The sequence below is a fragment of the Magallana gigas genome, chromosome 3, assembly GCF_963853765.1.
Source record: "Magallana gigas chromosome 3, xbMagGiga1.1, whole genome shotgun sequence".
Taxonomy (NCBI): Eukaryota; Metazoa; Mollusca; class Bivalvia; order Ostreida; family Ostreidae; genus Magallana; species Magallana gigas.
Genome location: NC_088855.1, coordinates 10,602,024 through 10,622,253, shown reverse-complemented (window position 1 = coordinate 10,622,253; position 20,230 = coordinate 10,602,024). Strand labels below are relative to the sequence as shown.

Here is a 20,230-nt window from a genome sequence, read left to right as displayed (position 1 = left end):
GATTTCGTCCCCAAAATGATAGGGTTTATTCAACCCTCATGTTATGCATCGATTGTAAACAAATCAAACTTCAGAAAAATTAGTGAACAAAATGTACACAGTTTGTTTTTGATTTGCCAAAACATTATGACTTTCATTTATAGCGATGTCAAAGTCGTTAAACAATCATAGCTACCTCGACATCAGAGGCATATTTTGATAATGCGGTACCCTTTTGTGTCGTTTGATTTTAAAACAAATTTTGTACATCATTTTTTTCATAGAAACATGGCTTTACTGACTGGTAAAACTATTGTAATGTCTTTTATCATGCACATACTTGGCATAACCACCGTTTAAAAGCCGTCATAAAATTTGATATACAGTTGGAATAAAAAGCTTTAATGTTATCCAACATATAAGTAGAGGTATTTCAAAAAAGAAATCCCAGGTTGTTTGTTTTAGTGAATGAAAATAGACCCTTAGGTATTTAAATAAAAATCAAATAAAGACTGCTTATATATATATATATATATATATATATATATATATATATATATATATATATATATATATATATATATATATATAATTGGTCCATACGATTTATTATTTTTTAAAGTTTATCAGATATATTAAATTGTTATTTTGTTAAAGACTTGCTATCAGTTACAATCTTCCTCAATTAGTCTCATTCGTTTCATTTTTATGCTTCGTAGCGTTTGAAATCAGGAATGAAATCAATTTAAATCAAAATCAAACATAATATGTATTTTTCTGATCCTTTTTAAATGGAAAATATAAAGCGCAGAAAAAACGTGCAAAATCTGAAGTCTTTGTTGAATAACTCTGATAAAAATATTTTCTATGTTGAAGCCTGCACTCGATGGTTTAAAAAAAACTGCTCTAAGGTGTCTCACTACACCGTGAAATATTTTCTCAAATCAGCAGAAAATTACTTGATTATGATAGATATCATAAGGGTAAGAAGTATTTGAGTCTAATAGGCGAAAAAATGGGTAATTATGTATGAAAATCATATAAATCGCCATCTTGTGACGTAGTGTCTTAAATAGTAAAAGTGTAGGTGTAGTGAGGTACCTTAAAAAAGCTGGGTTTTTGTTTTGGTTACAAAAATTGTAAAAATCGTAAAAAAAAGTTAACTTTATGATGTAATATTTCTAAACTGAGAGCATTTAAACAGAAAAAAATAATGAACAAAAAAGTCATATGTATATCAGTACAAACAAACACATATGTACAATTCATTTGAGGGAACCATTTTAGGCCCCTATGAAAGGTGATGCAAAAACATCTTTGGAAAGAGTATATATAAAGTGCACGTTGTAATTTATATGTATTTAATAAACGCTTTAATATGAAAATAATTATAATATTGTAATACAATATCATATGTCATATTTTAAAAACTTTTTCTGATATTCGGTACAAAACGCTAGGTAAAAAACATTTGAACAATGTGCTGTACTTAGTTTATTATTTCTTATTCTCTGCAACCGAAATCTCTGTAAGCAATAAATATAAACTTAAATCTTGTATTGGCTGTTGTTACGCTGTTAAAACCAAAATTTTACAATGTTTAGTAACATCGCCAAATTTATAATCAGAGGTTTCTGGAAAGATTTTGGATGATGTATTCAACTTCTGGGGTGCTTGCAGAATGGGATTATTTATTTATTTCGATTTAAAAGATACCATCTATATCATACTTTAGATTATCCACCTAAAATTTGGCCTCAAACTTACAATCCCTAAATCAATGTCTATCTTTTATGGGAACAAAAATGTATAAGTGGGTAATTGTGCCTGGGTAGACACACTAAGTATGATCTATTTCATATTTATTCAATATAATAATCAAATTGTATCTTTAGATTAGATAAAGAGTAACCTGTTCCGTCTTTGAAAAATATATTCTAATTAACATACATGTATGTTATATTCACATTTATAAGAAAATGAAACTTTCTTAACTTAGAGGAGCAAAGTAATAATTTCACTTGAAAAAAATAAACAAATTTGATATATACTTGCTAAGATGTCTTTCAGATATTTTATAAATTGGGCAATTAAAATTGAAGGTTATATGTCATGGAATAAGATTTATTTATTATGGCTAAGTCAATTAGTTAAGAGTCCTTAATACAACGCTTAAAAAGCTTGCTTTGGGTTTTTAAGATGCATGTCTCTATATTTAAAGTTTAACGTGTAAAACATACATATAACGTGTAAAAAGGTTTTCGAATATCAAATATCTACCAACAGCATTACTTAAAATTTGGTTAAAACAAAACATTATAACAATTTTAGTTTATAAAATAAGGTTAAATTCATTTCTCTTTTACAAATCACTAACAACATTATTATTATTATTATAAAAAATAATATGAACTGTGCACAAACTGCAACTGGTTTTAATCTTTTTATTAAGTAATCTTTGACTAAGTTCCTTATTAACCAAGCTCTGGTTATCTGAATGCCAAAGGCATTAAACAGTATTAATAAGTTTAGGTAAAAAACTAGAAAAAATATGCTGTCATTTATTATTTTATATCACATTTGGATTTTATTTACCTCTGGGTCCTTCTTCTTTTCTATCACAAGTATCTTTGATATTTGCTATCATTTCTGAATTTAAGAAAAGTAGGTACTTTCGTTTTTGAAAAATTTAAAAAAAATTTCATATATCAGAACAGTCCAGTTTAAAACATTATACATTTAAAAAAGCTTGTATATTTACCTTTCTTTGTTTTAGCCTTTTCCGGTTTGACAGGATCTGTGTGTTTTATCAATTATGTAAATATTTTAAATATGTGGCTACATTAGATTTTGAAATAGTTATTCAAGTTTTATGAATTAACAAGAGGCCCATGGGCCACATCGCTCACCTGAGCAACTCTAGCTGTATATGGGCGTTCAAAGGATATTGTGCCATATGGCCCCTCGGTAGATTAAAAAAATGAATATCCGAAATTTACACTTATTTGTGCATATACTTAATCTTTGACATAATTACTTTTATGGAATACCATGCTTACCGAAAATAAGATCTTATGCAATATATATATAACTAATTTTCCGGTAGGGGTTCACGGATTACTTTCTTTTCCCTTTATTTAAGCCCCCACCACTTTACAAAGCGATGAAAATAAATGAGAGCTAAAAGGTACATTTTCTCCCTCAATTACTTACTAGTTATTGTTATTAAATTTTATAAAAAAAAAATCCTTTACGTGAAAGGAGTGTACCTCAGTGCGCTCAATTTCTAAAATTAAAAACATTTAAACATTTAATTGGTCTTTTTCATTATAAACGATTGTCGTTTATCTTGCGTGAATTCATTTCGTATGACGTTTCATAACCTAACTTCCTTTTCTGATGAAAAATTAAGTCACATGATTTATGGTAAAAGAAGGGGCACAAGAAAGTAGTTACAGCATAACATCCTTTTAGCAAGACATTTCTAATGATCTACCAAAATTTCAACGTAGAATTTTAATCAATATACAAAGCTTGGTTTGAGTCATATTTTTGTTTACATGAGTTTATTACATTCAACTTAAGATTTTTAAACTTGGTATTTTCTATTCCGCATGGCTGCATTTAAAATATAAACAAACTTAAGCAAGACCTCAGCTCTGTGTACCAATATAGCATTGTGTGCAAAGCTCTGTATCTTCCTTATATTTTGAAGGTTGACTCCCAGATACAGTTAGTAAGTAGAAAATTGTAAACAATTAAAACAAAAGAAAAAAAAATTGCACTAACACAAAGAATTTATTTTTCATTATATTTATAAACCTATATATTTCTAGCAGCGAAAGTAATCTTCGTTTAGATTGAAAATGCTTAGCATCTTAACAAAACACGTCGCATCAATCAACTATTACGTAGAGATCGTACCGAATAACATGTACAATGAAATGAATAGTAATTTAATACGTTGTAAGTGCATCAGATTTTGCTCCTTTTGCGCAGATAAACGCTCAGCTGTCTGATTTACCGAAGACTATATTTCATTCATTACGTAAAAATTCCAAAATACAGGCGACAGTTCACCTCATGTTAAAAAAAAGTGCAGCGAAAATCAAAACAAACTAAAACCACCGCCACAAGTGATAATGTCAGTGCATTGAAATATTCAACCTTAGTTTACTTTACAAAATCAGCACACATATATTTTGGATGCTTCAAATATTTCCTTCGCACGTAAACTGTTGCACAAAAAGCAAATTCAAATTTGTCAGTTTGACCCGTTTATCATGCGTCGAACATGGCTGCTTCTAACAAAGAACTTGGTTTTCGATATATGAAACATCGAGCCCAGAGTTAAAACTGATTGACCCCCATTCTCTCTCTCTCTCTCTCTCTCTCTCTTAATTATAATTTTCGTAAATTACTAAGAATTGAAACAGAATTAGCCCATCATTTTTTCAATCTATATTTTTCTTTTCATAAAAATTATTTATGCTACATGAATATTACCTTGCATTTCACTCAGTAGTTCTTGAGAAAAGGATTATTTTTTTTTTTAAAGAAATGCACCCCTCCTTTTTCAACAGATTCGAGGTTTTCTCCGGTTTGAATAAAGATCGGTCTTTCATTTCATAATTTTATTTTCGTCTTACCATAAGGGTGCTTTGTATCAAATTTGGTTAAATTGGCCGGGTGGTTTTAGAGAAGAAGAATGTGAAAGTTTACTGACGGACAGAAGAACAACGAACAAAATGTGATCAGAAAAGCTAACTTGAGCTTTCAGCTCAGGTGAGCTAAAAAGTCCAACTAAACAAAAATTCGAATAGATCTTGTTAATTTACCTTTTCTTGTTTTAGTCTTTTCAGGTTTAGCATAAATTGGCTGATCTATAAAGCACATAAATATTACTAAAATATTATTATCAAATTCACATGCAATGGTTTTTTGATCATATAATACAGTGCATGTGCAATAAAAAAACAGGTAAATGAACATTAGAGTAAACAATACTAAAAATATATATATTGTTTGCTGATTTGAAAAATAAATCGCAGGACAAATATCTGCCTTTCTCATTTAACCAGTTGACTAAAATGTGACTGAAAGTAACAAAAAGGGGCGGTTGAAAATACATATCCCTGACATTCAGTTATCTTTTCAGACCTTTCAGTTAATTTGACTGGATAACGGAGCTCCATGCTGTGAATTTTAATCAAGTTTTAGGATGGCATCAGATTTTAAACCAATAATATATAAATGTAAGAGCTATAAATAAAAAAGTAAACAAAGTATCATGTGTATTTAGCAAATAAAGTTTTACATTAGTTTCATTGTAAAGTTCATAACATATAGATTAAGAAATACATGTGATAACTCTTCTTTAATTTGAAATTTTGATACTATAATAACTATGTACTAAATTCAAGAATAACACTGTAGAGTATTTGTAAAGCTTGATTTAACATGTAAACTTTGTAGTTGGATATTGAGCATTAATTAAATATAGTATGAAATCGATGTTGATTTTAAAATCCTGAAGGTCAATTTTGATTCATTTGCCAATCAAATCACAATGTGATACATTATCTGAGCAACAATATAAAACTCTAACTCAACTTGACCTAAGAAGCCTACAAGCTTTGTAATATCAAATACTTTCCAATATAAAATTAAAACAAGTATATCTATCTACGAGGTTTGTCCCCTGTAGCGTTTATCAGTTAATCGAAGACACAGGAAGAAAAAACTTGTCCTACATGTGGTTCAAGTAATTTGCATTCAAATTATGTTTTAAAATATGCTATTGTTTAAGATTAAATAGATGAAATGAAAGCATATTAGATCATAAATTTGACATTCCGTGCAATGTCAAAAACGAAAAGTTAAAATCAAAATAATGAAATGAAATTTGCAATGAAAAGTACCTTTCGAATAAAAATATTAAAATGAAAATTACATTTAAATTTGTCAATAATTTTATTATTTATCAAGAAAATGTTTCGACTTTAGTCGGCTTTGAAGGCGACACAGTGCTAACTGAAACGACTTTGAATAAAATCCTAAGCTGCTTTCAAAGTATATAAAATTAACGATACTGCTTAGAAATGCATTTTGTGAATAAATAGTCTATCATAATTGAAAATATTCAGACGAGTATGATGACAATAAGTGAAAAAATAAACCCCGACTGATAGAAATAAACGTCAAAATACTGAACGACACATTTCGGTAAGACGGACGTTAGACTACAAGTAATACAAGGCAAGATTTGATTGGTAGATTATCGCCAGATAAAAATTCAAATAAAATACCTGAATTGGCTCCATTATTTAAGTCATCTGCAATTTAAAGAAACAGTTTATAAATCAAGAAACCTCTTTTTAAACTAATATATTCTAATTTATTGTATCAGATATATAACCAAAACAATTTAGAATAGCATTAATATTTGCCTGTGTTATACAATAAAAAACTTAAAGCAGTATCGTTCTATAAATTCCAAAGTAATTCATAAAAAATCTTTAACGGTCCTGTAATTATGAGTTATTCATATGCCATTGTAAAAAATAAATTTTTCCTTTTCAATGAAATTTCTACAATTGAGTTTAGTAAAAAAAATGAGTTTTTTAAAAAATCTATGTAAATTTCTGCAAAGTTTATAAATAAAATTGATCATAACGTGAAATAATTGACTTTTTAAAAAATATTTCATTATGTAAATATATAACATAAATTGATTTGGCAGCAAATATCTACATAAGACTTTTTCATAAAGGAAAAAGGTAATATGTGAAAAACAAACATTGTAGTTTTACAAGGGCTAAATATATCATACAATACAGCTATTAGCCCAATCAAAATGTGTAAAACTATTTGTTGGCTTGATTTTATCTGCTTAGAATGAAAAGAAAAACTTATATGTAGTAGATGCAACTTTACTTTGACTCATTTATGTATGCTTTTAATGATTAAATAGATTCAATTATTATCTATTAGAATATATCAATATAATACCAAAACTGGCTCCTTTCTTCGTGTCATCTGAAATTTTACCAAGAAAAAAAGTATTATTCATAAAACGATATGTTGCAAAGTTGGATACTTAGAAATGTATCTATAATGTACTTATATTTAACTTATAGTTATATTAAAACCCATATAAAACAAACATTCTTGCAACTTGGATTTTTATTAGTAGGCTAAAGTACAATTTACTTACGTTTTTAACTTATCTTTTTATATATCAAACAATGATTTATTATGGAATGTGATCAACAGATGATCAGTTAGTGTACATTTGTTTTGCAGGCATTCACAATTACAATGACCGACTTTCAACTCTTTTTTATTATCAAACATATAGACTTCGGACCACTGGGGATGAGAGCGTCTACCTTTGCCAAACAAATGACCTAAAGTTTGAAGGTCAATATCATTTATGAAAATCAATGATTAATGAATGTCAAGTTTTCAATAGCTTGCTGGATAGCTTTATAAGTTATAAAATTTGGTCAGCCATGTTTTAACATCAAAGTCCTGTGATTACACATATGTAAATTGTTTTTACAGTCAACCAATCCATGTTTTATAAAGCCAGCTAGCTTCTAGAGCACTCTTTTCTTTTGTTAGGTTTTCTATTTACAATCTTGTGTAGAGAAAATTCACTTGGTCAGCACATCAGTTTTGTTCAGAATAAGTTGGAAAAAATTTAGAAACGTAATTCAAAAGATATTTAAGATAAACAACAAGGAATCCTTAGAGCAATGGCTTGAAATTATAAACATTTTTAAAAAAAAATCGTTGATATCTTCGTCATTTTCTTAATATCAAGTACAAAATACATCACTAGTTTGATAGTACTTTTTGCTGTAACTGTTTAATTAGTTCCAAGTGTAGCAACAATTATTGTTTGATAAAATATGGTTTACAGTATAACAAAGTGCAAATGTAAACTAGACATGGCTCACTTTATTGATGTCATTCGTATCACACAAAATGCAGCACTGTTGTTTGCTTGATTTTTTTTAATCCAAAATAAACATACATAGTTCTTTTTCTTGGCGTAAAAAAAAATATCACTATTTACCATTATGCAGTAAGACTTCTATTTCATCTTTTTCAGCATCTGTTAAATAAAAAAGTTAAACCTCACTTTAAATTCTTAAAATGGAATACTACATCGTTACGATATGTCTGACATCTGTTTCAAACACCATTTTGTTCCGGATTTATATCATTTTGTCTTGGTACATTAAATCTATACACTGTTTAATTGAACTCCTCTAGCGAGAGAGATTAGAGAGGAATGAAATCCCCAAATCGCTTTGAACATTTGTCAATTTTGTGTCAAGTGTCAAGATTTCAACTAACAATAATTATTAGCTGTTTGGTACGGAAAATGTGAATGATATACTGATTCCTTGCTATTGGCATACATTTTTGGCATGTCACCTGCAGCACACGATCATTCATACGTGACGGATTTACAATAAAAGGTAAGCAGATATAATATTTTAACTTAAATTATGTATGTATGAAGAATATTAAACTGCCCAATGTTAAAATATATGAAGTAAAAGACTTGCTTTGGAAGTAAATCGAGAGGTAGGGGATATGTTTAGATTTAACATGTTTTTGATTTTAATATTTAATTTGTAATTAACATGATTTTAATCTAAAACGTTATTGGTAGCAATAGCAGTGGATGATTTGAAAGTCAAATGAGGGAACAAATTCTGCAAAGGAGCATGTTTGTTTTTAATTACAACACATACTTGTGTATCACTAAAAACAACAAATGTATTTATTTATATACGGGTCATCATATCTATTGTTGTTTATAATTGCTATTTAACTAAAATATTATATATAATAACTCTCAAATTGACATATACCTGCCCATAGTGAATGATATAGATATATATATATATATATATATATATATATATATATATATATATATATATATATATATATATATATATATAAAGCACAGAGAAATTCACTTTTGTTGGACCTCCACCGTCCGCCCCGACCCCGATCCTCTCAAATTGTACGATACATATTGCAGAGATAAACACATATATAACAAGCACAAACATTGCAATAACTCTCATATCCGCCCCGACCAAGGCTTGACCTCACGACCTCTGGAACCCATTCTCCTTGCAGTAAGCGGCCACCGCGCTCCCCACTCGGCCATCTAGGCAAGACAAAAATCTTGCTTTCGATGACGAACGGAACCTAGCGCGCTGGCTGCGCACTACACAGTCGTTTGAGATACAGGTGGAATACAGTTAAACGACAATTTGAGAGGATGTCTCTGCTCAAGACCAGTTCACTGGCATTTGAGGTTCAAAATCAGTTTATACAAATGTACACAAACACAGTCAAGGATCAAATGTACATTAGGAGTAATAATGACGAAAAAAGGTTAAGTTTACAATACAATAAGTTGTTTAAGTTGGTTTCTGGAAGAACAGACTACCTGCGGATGCTTCCACACAAGTGTCAGCTTTCCTGGCCAATTAGTGTCTGAGAAGAAGATTTTTAAAGATTTACTCAATATATTACTATGTAAAACTTGGATCTCCCATTGTGGCCCCATCCTACCCCCGGGGGTCATGATTTTCACTTTGAATCTACATTACCCGATGACGCTTTCACACAAGTTTCAGCTTTCCTGGCTGGTTAGTTTCTGAGAAGAAGATTTTTAAAGATTCATTCTATATATTCATTTGTTAAACTTCGACCCCCCCCCCCCCCAGTGTGGCCCCACTTTCAGGTGAGCTAAAAAGGTTAAGTTCACAATACAATAAGTTGTTAAAATTGGTTTCTGGAAGAACAGACTTTGAAAATTTTCTTAATAAGTATTGACAAATTTTTTACTTTATTAATCTTTAGTTTTTCAGATCTGTGTACAAACATAGAATTGTGAGCAAATCTCTGTTTCTTGCTTATAATTCGAAGCTTAACACTCAAATATGGTTAGTAAATCGAAATTGTAAACAATTAAACACAAGAAACAAGCACTATAACAAATAAAAAACACAATTTATTTTTTCGAAATGAATCATATATATACATGTATATACCTACATGTACATATTTCCGTCAGCGATATCAAACTCTATTTAAACTGAATAAACTCGAAAAAATGCCGAGCATCTCAACAAAGCCTATTGCATTAATCTACCATTACGCAAAAGATAATGCCGAATTACCGATAGAATGAATTGTATTTCATTACTTTTTTGAAACATCAGATTTTGCTTAATTTGCGCAGGTAAACAGTTAACTGTTTGATTTACCGAAGTCTCTGTTTGATTTGATACGTAAAAATCACGAAATACAGACGATAGTTCCCAGGTAACAAAGCATAAATAATGAAAACGAAACGAAAATCAGAACAAGCTAACACCAACGTCATGTGTGAAAACTGTCAACGCATTGAAATATTTAGCCTCAATTTACTTCACAAAATCGGCACCAATATATTTTGCATGTTTCAAAGATTTCCCTTTATACGCGAGCTGTTGCACAACAAGCAAATTCATCATAGTCAGTTCGACCCTTTTTCGTATAATGTCATGGCTTCTTTAAACAAAGAACCTCGCTTTAGAAGTATGGAAAACGAGTCTTGGTAAAATGGGTATGCAAACCCGGGCCGTGGCAAAATAATAGCCGGGGTTAATAACTGCCAATCTTTTGTTTTGCCCAGGCTAAGTCTTGCCTACCCATTTTACCGGATGCCGAACCCGAAGCTATTAAACTGATTGAAACACGCCTTTCCTTTATTATTATTTTCGTAATAACTCAGATTTGAATCAGAATTAGCCCTTAAATTTTGCAATTTATATTTTCCTTCCCATGAGGATAATTTATGCTAAACTACGTTGAATTGGATTCAGTTGTTCTTGAGAAGAAGATTTTTAAAAATGCACCTCCTTTTTCTACAGTTTCAAGGTTTTCTCCGCTTTGAATACAGATCGGACTTTTATTTCTGCAATTTATATTCGCCCTCCCCTAAGGATGCTTTGTGCCAAATTTGGTTGAAATTGGATAAGCGGTTTTAGAGAAGAAGTTCAAAATGTAAAAAGTTTACAGACGGACAGACAGACGGACAGACGGATGGACGGACAGACGGACGGACGTACAGACGGACGACGGACAAAATGTGATCAGAATAGCTCACTTGAGCTTTCAGCTCAGGTGAGCTAAAACCCCGACGGGGGAAGTCGCTTTTGATCGCAGAAGAGCGTGGCAGGACAGTTGGTATGGTCTCTGCAGAATGATCCTTTAGTGAGGTTAGAAAAAATGTTAATAATTGTACGACTACCGGTGATATTTGCTGAAACATGACAAAGCATGCTTATCAAATAAAAAAATGTCGTTTAAGGTAGCCAAAGTGTTTAAAAGGCACCACACGTCAATTGCAAGGTTGTACCGGAAATTTGCGCAAACCGTATATGTGAGGGACCGAGCAAGAATTCCAAAGCGTCGCGTAAATGCTAGGCAAAAAGACAGACAAATCCCATTTATACGAGCGAATGGAGCCCACACCTGATATTGATATGTGATTCACATAATAGGGGGTACCAATATTTCATAAACAGTACTTAAAGCAACTGGTCAATAAGATTACAAAAATGATGTTTCATTTTCTGTATTATTATCAACTGTTAAAATAATATACTAATCAATCTTTGTTGCGTTCAGATCAAAAACAATCAAAGAATAGTAGGTGGTGCGTTAGCAATTTTGCCTAGTGTATGTCAATTTGAGAGTTTTTGCAATGTTTGTGATTGTTATATATGTGTGTATCTCTGCAATGTGTTTCGTTCCGATCCTCTCAAATTCTCGTTTAACTGTATTCCACCTGTATCTCAAGCGACTGTGTAGTGCGTGGCCAGCGCGCTAGGTTCCGTTCGTCATCTAAAGCAAGATTTTTGTCTTGCCTAGATAGCCGAGTGGGGAGCGCGGTAGCCTCTCACTGCTAGGAGAATGGGTTCCAGAGGTCGTGAGTTCAAGCCTCGGTGGAGGTGGACGGTGGAGCTCCAACAAAAGTGAATTTCTCTGTGCTTTATATATATATATATATATATATATATATATATATATATATATATATATATCTCAAAAATATAATTTGTTAGGTTCAAACGTTATAATAAGCATATCTAACCTTATATCTACAAAATTAGTGTTAGAATTGTTCCTGTATTTCCTCGTGATTTTTATTAATTAAAAAATTGGTACAAAAATATGTGAGACCAGGTCAATGAAAGAGAAAGACAACTATTAAACAGGATCTTGCGCCCTTGCAATATTTTTCATTAACTGGGCATTTCTTTTGATTTTTTCATCTCTTTAACCGACGAATATTTTCTTTTTTTTCGATTTTTTCCAAATTGTGCAAATGTAGATATTTAATTTAAAGAATATTATGATCAAACACACTTTTAAAGTTTTAGAATTTTCAAATTTCACAATATTTGACCAAATAGATGTTTTAAAAATGCTTGGACAGGGAAAAATAATTAAAGGCTCAGTGTGTTTCGAACTTATGAATTTCAGAGTCCTAGCTAGCACCCAAATCCATTGCTATATGCTGTTAGGAGATATTTCTGGGGATAAACTATAAATAAAATAGTACGTGATTTTATCGTGAATTTTGATGGAGAGTATATCACAATATGAAGATGTCTAATACCACCTTTCTTTTTAACAACCTCCTAGAAGTTAGTAAGAGTAAGCATTAATATAATGTTACAAAAAGGACAACCAAATTTCTAAAAGTACTGAAAGCCAAAATCTCTTTTGGTAAAAAGTCAACATTGTAGGCAATGTAAAGTTTTTCTGAATATGACTAATAAAATTTTGATTACCTAAAAATAAAATACTTGGGAGCTTGTAATGATTTGTGTACACACAGTAACAGTGAATTTCGTTCTGGTTTGGGTCTTTGTCCCCTCAAATAGTGAAAATAAATAGGCCTTGGTACAAAAGACGAAATGTTTATAAAGAAATTAAGCAGATGGGACAGACTCATTTACATATCATGTGACCTTGTTTATCCCAAAATTCCGGTGTTTTAAACTGTTAAAAGGTATATATGGCTGACAGTTACTGTTTACGAGCGGTGTTCAGCTTTAAATATCTAATATAAAACATCTGTTCTGTTCCCGTAATATGTAGATAATGCAGAACATGAACGCAAGTATTTCTAAAAATACAGTATCGGTAGAAAAAGTTTTTAAACACATACATGTAGTACATTAACGTAATTAGACACAATATGGCCGTTTTGGCCCTGTTCATTATAAGGAGACAAATTTCCTACTCAATTTCAATATAGGTAAAAGACTGTATTGTATTTCTGAATATTTACATTTTTCTACCGTCTTTGTCTCTGATAATATAACGATTTTATTTTGAAGCCTATAGCCCAAAAATTGCATAAAAATTGAGCAACACAAAATGGGCGTGTCTTATAGAATATCCGAAAAACGGTGTTGGCTGCGCGGCGTAGTAATGCAATGCATGAGCTACCTGAAAAAAGTGGTTTCAAAATGTTGTTTAAAAGGGTAGAAATTTGAAAAATATATAAATATAAGTATAAAGGAATCATTCTTTGAATATTGTGAGCTGATATTTTCGGTCGGAGCGCGGTCAAATCTGTCATAAAGGCTTTCTGTGTCAGTAAAAGCAAAGAATATTTTTTACGGTAATATACATTAAGGGGGATGTGCGGCCATCTTTTAAATATGAGAATAAACATGTAAACATATCTTGAATTGGCTTTTTTCTGCCTGAAAATAATTAAAACTATTATCAAAAGATAAAAAACCCAATAAATATGACGTTCTATACTTGTTTTAATGCAATTTACGTATACAAGAGCAGAACAATGCCATCTTTAATCACTTAAAACAGCTGTAAAACCTAATTTATATTACTCCTGTATAGTGAATTGCTCTTGAGAGGATATTAAACAAAACCCTACCTTTCTCTGACTCTTCATGACTATCTGTCCGACCACTGTGTTGGAAACGTTGTCTGAGGTCTAAAACAAGAATTTTAACAGCCAGTGTCATAAAGATAAAAAACCCAATAAATATGACGTTCTATACTTGTTTTAATGCAATTTACGTATACAAGAGCAGAACAATGCCATCTTTAATCACTTAAAACAGCTGTAAAACCTAATTTATATTACTCCTGTATAGTGAATTGCTCTTGAGAGGATATTAAACAAAACCCTACCTTTCTCTGACTCTTCATGACTATCTGTCCGACCACTGTGTTGGAAACGTTGTCTGAGGTCTAAAACAAGAATTTTAACAGCCAGTGTCATAAAGCACAACTTTCTACTAACTGAACAAGAAGCAACACATTTTTCAAAACCCAATATCATGGTTACAAACTAATGCATCATTGAAAGAATTAAATGGTTCCGGAAATTCTCTCTCTCTCTCTCTCTCTCTCTCTCTCTCTCTCTCTCTGTTTCTCTCTCTCAGAATAAGAGAGAGCAGATTCGATATTTTTGCAGAGAAATTTCTACAATTCTATAAATATTGGTATAACATTTTGACACCCATTATTTTTAAAAGGGGTTGAAATTTAATGGATTTCAAAAACTCCACAAGCCATTTTACATGTATCCAAAAACGCTGTTAAGTTGCCGGCAAAATAATAAGGAATATTTACATTGACATCACAATGTAAAAAAGGTCATCAAAAATGCTAAAAAATGATGATAAAAATAATTTTAATCTGAACGAATGTTTACTATAAAAAAAAGATATAAAGTATAAGTCTAGGTGAAGTGAGACACCTTAATGATTATATTAGATGTTTACCAGAGACTTTATTGTATCTCAAAATGACGTCATTTATTCAATTACTTGGAAAACCAGACGTACGAAATCTCATATTGTTTCTATACCACTAAAGTTATGCTGCTTGAAATGGTTAAAATCACAAAATTACCCAAGTGACTTCAAAAGGTAACATTCACTATTACTTTAATTGAAATCACTAAAATTGCCAAAAACCCTTACTATAATATCACTTGACAGTATCTAAAATTACATATTGTCAGACCTCTGATGACATATTTACTTGCTAAAAGTATCACATCTTGTAAAGCTGTTCTTAGTTTGGGATCTTTTAGTTTAAAAGTGTTAACTAAAGAGACAGTCATTAGAGAAAGCGTTCGGTGGTCGAGTATCGGAAACTCATGACGCCAGGATACAAGTTCGACGTACAGACTTCTGTCTTTATCCTCTTTTTACAAGGGCATCCACTCTACATATCTTTATCAGCTTTTGAAAATAGACTATGGGAATATATTAGAAATTTAAAAAAAAAAAGCTTGTATTTTGATTAGATCAATAGAAAGATTTAATAGATACGTCAAATACTTAGCAAAGGTCTTATATGATTCAATTTACCGTAGGGTATAGATATAGTAAATGACAAATCCATAATGACGTCAAAATTGAATTTTATTCCCCATGTTTTATGGTTTTAATAAAAACATGTAGAAAATAAAACATTTTCTCGAAATTCAAAGTACAAAGTTCAGCAATGGTGCATGTTCTAATAGTAATAATGTTTGAAAGTGAATTTCAAATGCTTTGTAAAACATTTATTCTGTACTATCAACATTTTTATTAAATATGTAAGTACCTGTATAGAGTTGTTGTACTTTTTTTCTGAATCCAAACTTGTTTGTGACATAAAAAACAACCAGAACGACAACCACAACCACAATGATCACAATGAACACCACTGCTACTGCCAGTCCAGCCCCAAACACTGAATCACCACCTATTGGTCTATAAAGTAAGAAAAATAAAACAATGTAAAAACAAGCATTATGAGATTTTAACAAAATTGTTAAGGACGCTTGATTGTTTACAATTAATTAAATTACCCATAAGGCCCACATACAAATGTGCAAAAAAGTTGTCTTATGTATTAAACATCATTATGTAAAAAAAGTATGTATGTCTTTAATTTCACAAAGTTTTTTGTTATAGTTTCATGTTAAATACTAAAATCTGATTGGTTAAGACGCAGTTCATAATCCGTTCTATTACCCTCAGCGTTAGCAACGCACTAAGCAACGGGTAACATTACAAATTGTTACATGCGCGAAAATTATGCGCGTATGGTTCGCTGTGGAATTCACGTTATTCCTATATAAAAGCAGTAAAATTTTCTAAAAAATTAAGACATTCAGTATAACAAAATAAATAGTGCCTGTTTGGGAGGATAACAGTTGAAACTGACACCCCTCGAAAACCATTGTCAACCCCCGCTTCGCGTCGGTTGACAATGGTTTTCTCGGGGTGTCAATTTCAACTGTTACCCTCCCAAACAGGCACTATTTATATAGTGTTGTCTGTGTTTTCTATTTTTCTCTGCTTTGGATGATCCATTCGGTCATGATATTTGATCCAGATTGTTTCATTAAAAATTCAAACACATTTTATCAAGGAAATATTAATAAGCGACGAACAAACACGGCTAGCAATACAAACGTAGGTTACATGAGCCATTTTGTGCCATATGAATGAAAGCAATGATTATATATTCATGTAATTTCTCTAAGCATATCAATATCTTACCTATCTCCTACAAGAGTGCCATTTCTACAAATTAAAGTACAGTATATCTACGTTAACAGCTAATAAATTCAACGCATAGTGTTAAACATCAACACACAAGATCATGAAAAAAAACCCTGTATGTTAAATGGTGGAAAAAACCCTCCCCGGTATGAAAAAAATTCACATACAGGTAGCATTCATGAGGTGCGACATATCGGAATAAATTTCCTTGCAATATTAGATATACTTTAGTTAATAGAAATGAGCATCACATTGAAAATATTTCTTTCGCTTTTAAATGAAAAATGTTCATAAAAAAATGTTTGTTAAACAGAAATCAATAGTATGCCCCCTTCTGTCCAAAGAGGCGAGTTATAAGTGTAAAAAGATTTAAGAAAGATAATATTTAAAAAAAGTTACAAAAGATCTAGTGTCGTTTTTATTTTTCATTATACAAGTTTATAATTGTATTATTATCAGGAGATCCTATATAATTGTATGTATATGTTTAGACTAGTTTAAAGTGTAACCTGCTATAAGTGTTTTTTTAACTGTCTCTTTATATTTTTTCGGACAAAAAATTAATTGCTTGTACGTGAAATCGACAAGTACAATATGAAAATTTAAGTTGTGTGTATTGTAACGATAATATAAATGTTTAAATGTTAAAAGTTCTTTTGAAGTAGGACAAATGCGGCAATGCTCTTGGAAATATAATTACGCACTTTGAAATTTATTTTTCAATGTGCGTTAAATTTGAGACTAAGTAAACGCACTTATAAAAGATTTTTCAAAGTTCGTTATGAGAGAAGATCAAGTTATTTATCATCAAGACACCTAACGAACCTTGAAAAAAAATGTATAATTCATAAAATACGGATTCGATCTTATAACTAATTTCGTATTTAGTCAAACAAAGTGTTTATATTTATTTTTTTGAAGAATGTATTCCGCCTGTTTCTTCCCATACATCATATCAATTCCAAAAACTGTTGAAAAAAAGTTAATGTTAGTTGAAAGTCAAACTTAACTTAATGAATACTGAATTTTAATATTGCACACGAATCTAAAAGATTAACGTGATAACTGGTAAACTGTGCAAAATGCTGTGATCAAGCATGTTTTTAATACCGTTTATCTTAATAAAGCCCATAATGATTAAACTGACATGGTGACTTTAAAACAATGTTTTACTTTTTGACTATGACAACAGAAATAAGAATACAAGAAATTTAATCATACAGAAAGTTTCACGAATTATAAATCATCACCTTCCGTTTACAAGTCAATAAAACTCTTGATGAAATTACAATGAAAAAAAACGAGTTATTTTGGACATTAATTTGAGTGTCACGTGGTTCCAATTGCTGTCTAAAAATATTTACAATGGCATTTACACACTGAAACAAGAATTTAAATTTCAAGTTATTCGATGACTGTTTTGAGATATATGCACTTAGATATGTATTTAGTTCTTAAAGACATCAGGTTTCACTGAGAGGCCGCTGGTTGATGATCTATACCATGTTGCAGTTATTTACATTTTCCCGGCGCTTGCATGGCTATGAAACGGAAGGCAAACTCAATATTTATGTGTTAGGTTAACGCTTTATTTCATTTTCTCTATTTAATTTGATTTATTAACGTTTGAACACCGCAATTTTTCAAATGCTAATCTTTTCATATGATATATAAAATATGTGGAAATCGTGTCAAAATTTGATATTTGATACATCATTGTCTTGGGCGTCACAATGTCTCTTTAAACAAACCTTTTAAAGATCATATTGACTATAAGCTAAATATATAAAGCCTAATACCTTGATCCCGCATTGGTGGTTCTTGGGGTTATGTTTTGTGTTAAGGTTGTTTTCCTTCAAAGAAAAGTGTATAGATGACTAATAGATGGTTATTCATCAATGTATTATTAATAAGTTAAACAATAGTTTGTAATATGACGAATATTTTCGTAAATTCCAACTTATTCATGATATGGATTAAGAATGTCTACGAAAATGTTTCGTTTGAAAATTATCAGAAAGAAAAACTAATTAATAAGTTTAAACATTCTAAGCAATCAATATTTTTAAAATTCAAAAGTTAATAGGACAAACAAATTTCACTTACATCTCATAAAAATTTCCGTAACAAATTTTATCTGAAAAGAAATAACATTTTTTATTAACATTAAACAATATCTTTTCCAAGCTTTGGTAATGTTGGTATAGTTTAGAGGTCGATGGGCCATATCACTTACTAGAGCAATATAACCAACTCTAATCTAAAAAAAATAAAAAACAAAAAACAAATAAAAAACAAACATAAGGCCCATGAGCCACATATCTCTCCTGAACAATAGTTCTTGTATCATTCTATTTCATAATATAGTTTATGTTCCTATTTTATTTAAAACCAAGACAAATGCACTTAGTTTTCTGATGTTAAGTATAGAGGGAGAAAAACAGATTTAGAAATGAACACGTCATTTTTGAAGTAAATGACGAAAAATAAATATATACACCACCAAGGGGGTCAGCATAGACAACGAAACAACTGACCACTGTGTAAAGTCTTTAGTAGTACATTATGCAATATGCTGACCCCAATAGTAAAACATAAAAAAATCAAGGCAATGATATATGCCAACATCAAACAAGAGGCCCATGGGCCACATCGCTCACCTGAGGAACAATAGGTATGATAAAGTCAGCTTAATGGAGTCATAATACAAACAATCTGGACAATGTACAATAATACATGTAGATCCTGTATAAATAAAATCCATTTTCCCCCTTGGAACTCGGATAGCCCTGACTGCTGCCAATATTTACAAGAGCAGACTTTAATCACCGCTCCTGCACATATATAGGGACTCAACGTTACGCAGGCAGGGATGACCGCACACCTACGCAACTCAACATGTACCAACGTTTACGCAAGCAGGGATGACCGCACACTTGCGCCAACAGCTCAACCTAACGCAAGCAGGGAGTGCCGCACACTTGCGCTAGAAAGGCCTGAACACCAGCAGGGATGACTATACATTAGTGCTCCGCTGCAACCACCAACAATACAAGCAGATATGACTGCACACTTGTATTAATACGATACAGGGCAGGAATGACCGCACACTTTGTATCGAAGGTTATAAAACACGTATATTAGATAGAGCACGGATGTTCACACACTCAATCTATCCATACCTGATCAAGTTTAACCCCAAAAAGTATCTCATTGAATTGCAATAGACACTGTCCCTATATATGTGCCAACCTAAAATAATTCATAGTATCTAAAAATTGGAAATCAAAAATAAACAAATTTATCCGGCCTTACCCAAAACTTCTTATGCAAAACAACTTATATACATTGAATATTTATTATTGTATAAAAATAATCATCACAATAATTGGTTAACAGTGGATGCATTAATTAAAATAATCAAGAATCAATAAATCAAGGGCAATAACTCAATACAGTAATACAAAAAGATTCTAATGAAAAAATAGCTGCCTGCTTCAATTTTATAGTCATATCACATGTTGAGTATTGCAGTTCTCAAAAAGATCCTTTACAATTGTTTATATATGGGATATTTAGCTACATCAAACTCTGAACCTTCTTGTGAGGCCGAA

The 20,230-nt window shown here is 31.0% G+C and overlaps 1 protein-coding gene across 12 annotated transcripts in view; it reads right to left on the bottom strand.

Annotated features, from left to right (window-relative positions):
* LOC105339430 (uncharacterized) overlaps positions 1-20,230 on the bottom strand; it is a 49,751-nt gene that overhangs the window by 17,965 nt on the left and 11,556 nt on the right. Inside the window, exons 3-13 of one of the 12 annotated variants that reach the window (XM_066078463.1) lie at positions 18,723-18,753; positions 18,416-18,469; positions 16,614-16,637; positions 15,670-15,818; positions 14,242-14,301; positions 8,063-8,101; positions 6,991-7,017; positions 6,288-6,314; positions 4,818-4,862; positions 2,741-2,776; positions 2,575-2,628 (exon numbers count right to left, since the gene is read on the bottom strand). In XM_066078463.1, coding sequence (XP_065934535.1) covers positions 2,575-2,628; positions 2,741-2,776; positions 4,818-4,862; positions 6,288-6,314; positions 6,991-7,017; positions 8,063-8,101; positions 14,242-14,301; positions 15,670-15,818; positions 16,614-16,637; positions 18,416-18,469; positions 18,723-18,753 — 546 coding nt within the window. Of the gene's footprint in view, positions 1-2,574; positions 2,629-2,740; positions 2,777-4,817; positions 4,863-6,287; positions 6,315-6,990; positions 7,018-8,062; positions 8,102-13,981; positions 14,042-14,241; positions 14,302-15,669; positions 15,819-16,613; positions 16,638-18,415; positions 18,470-18,722; positions 18,754-20,230 lie in introns of all 12 variants that reach the window. The other 11 variants (XM_066078462.1, XM_066078465.1, XM_066078468.1 and 8 more) reach the window with 11 other exon arrangements.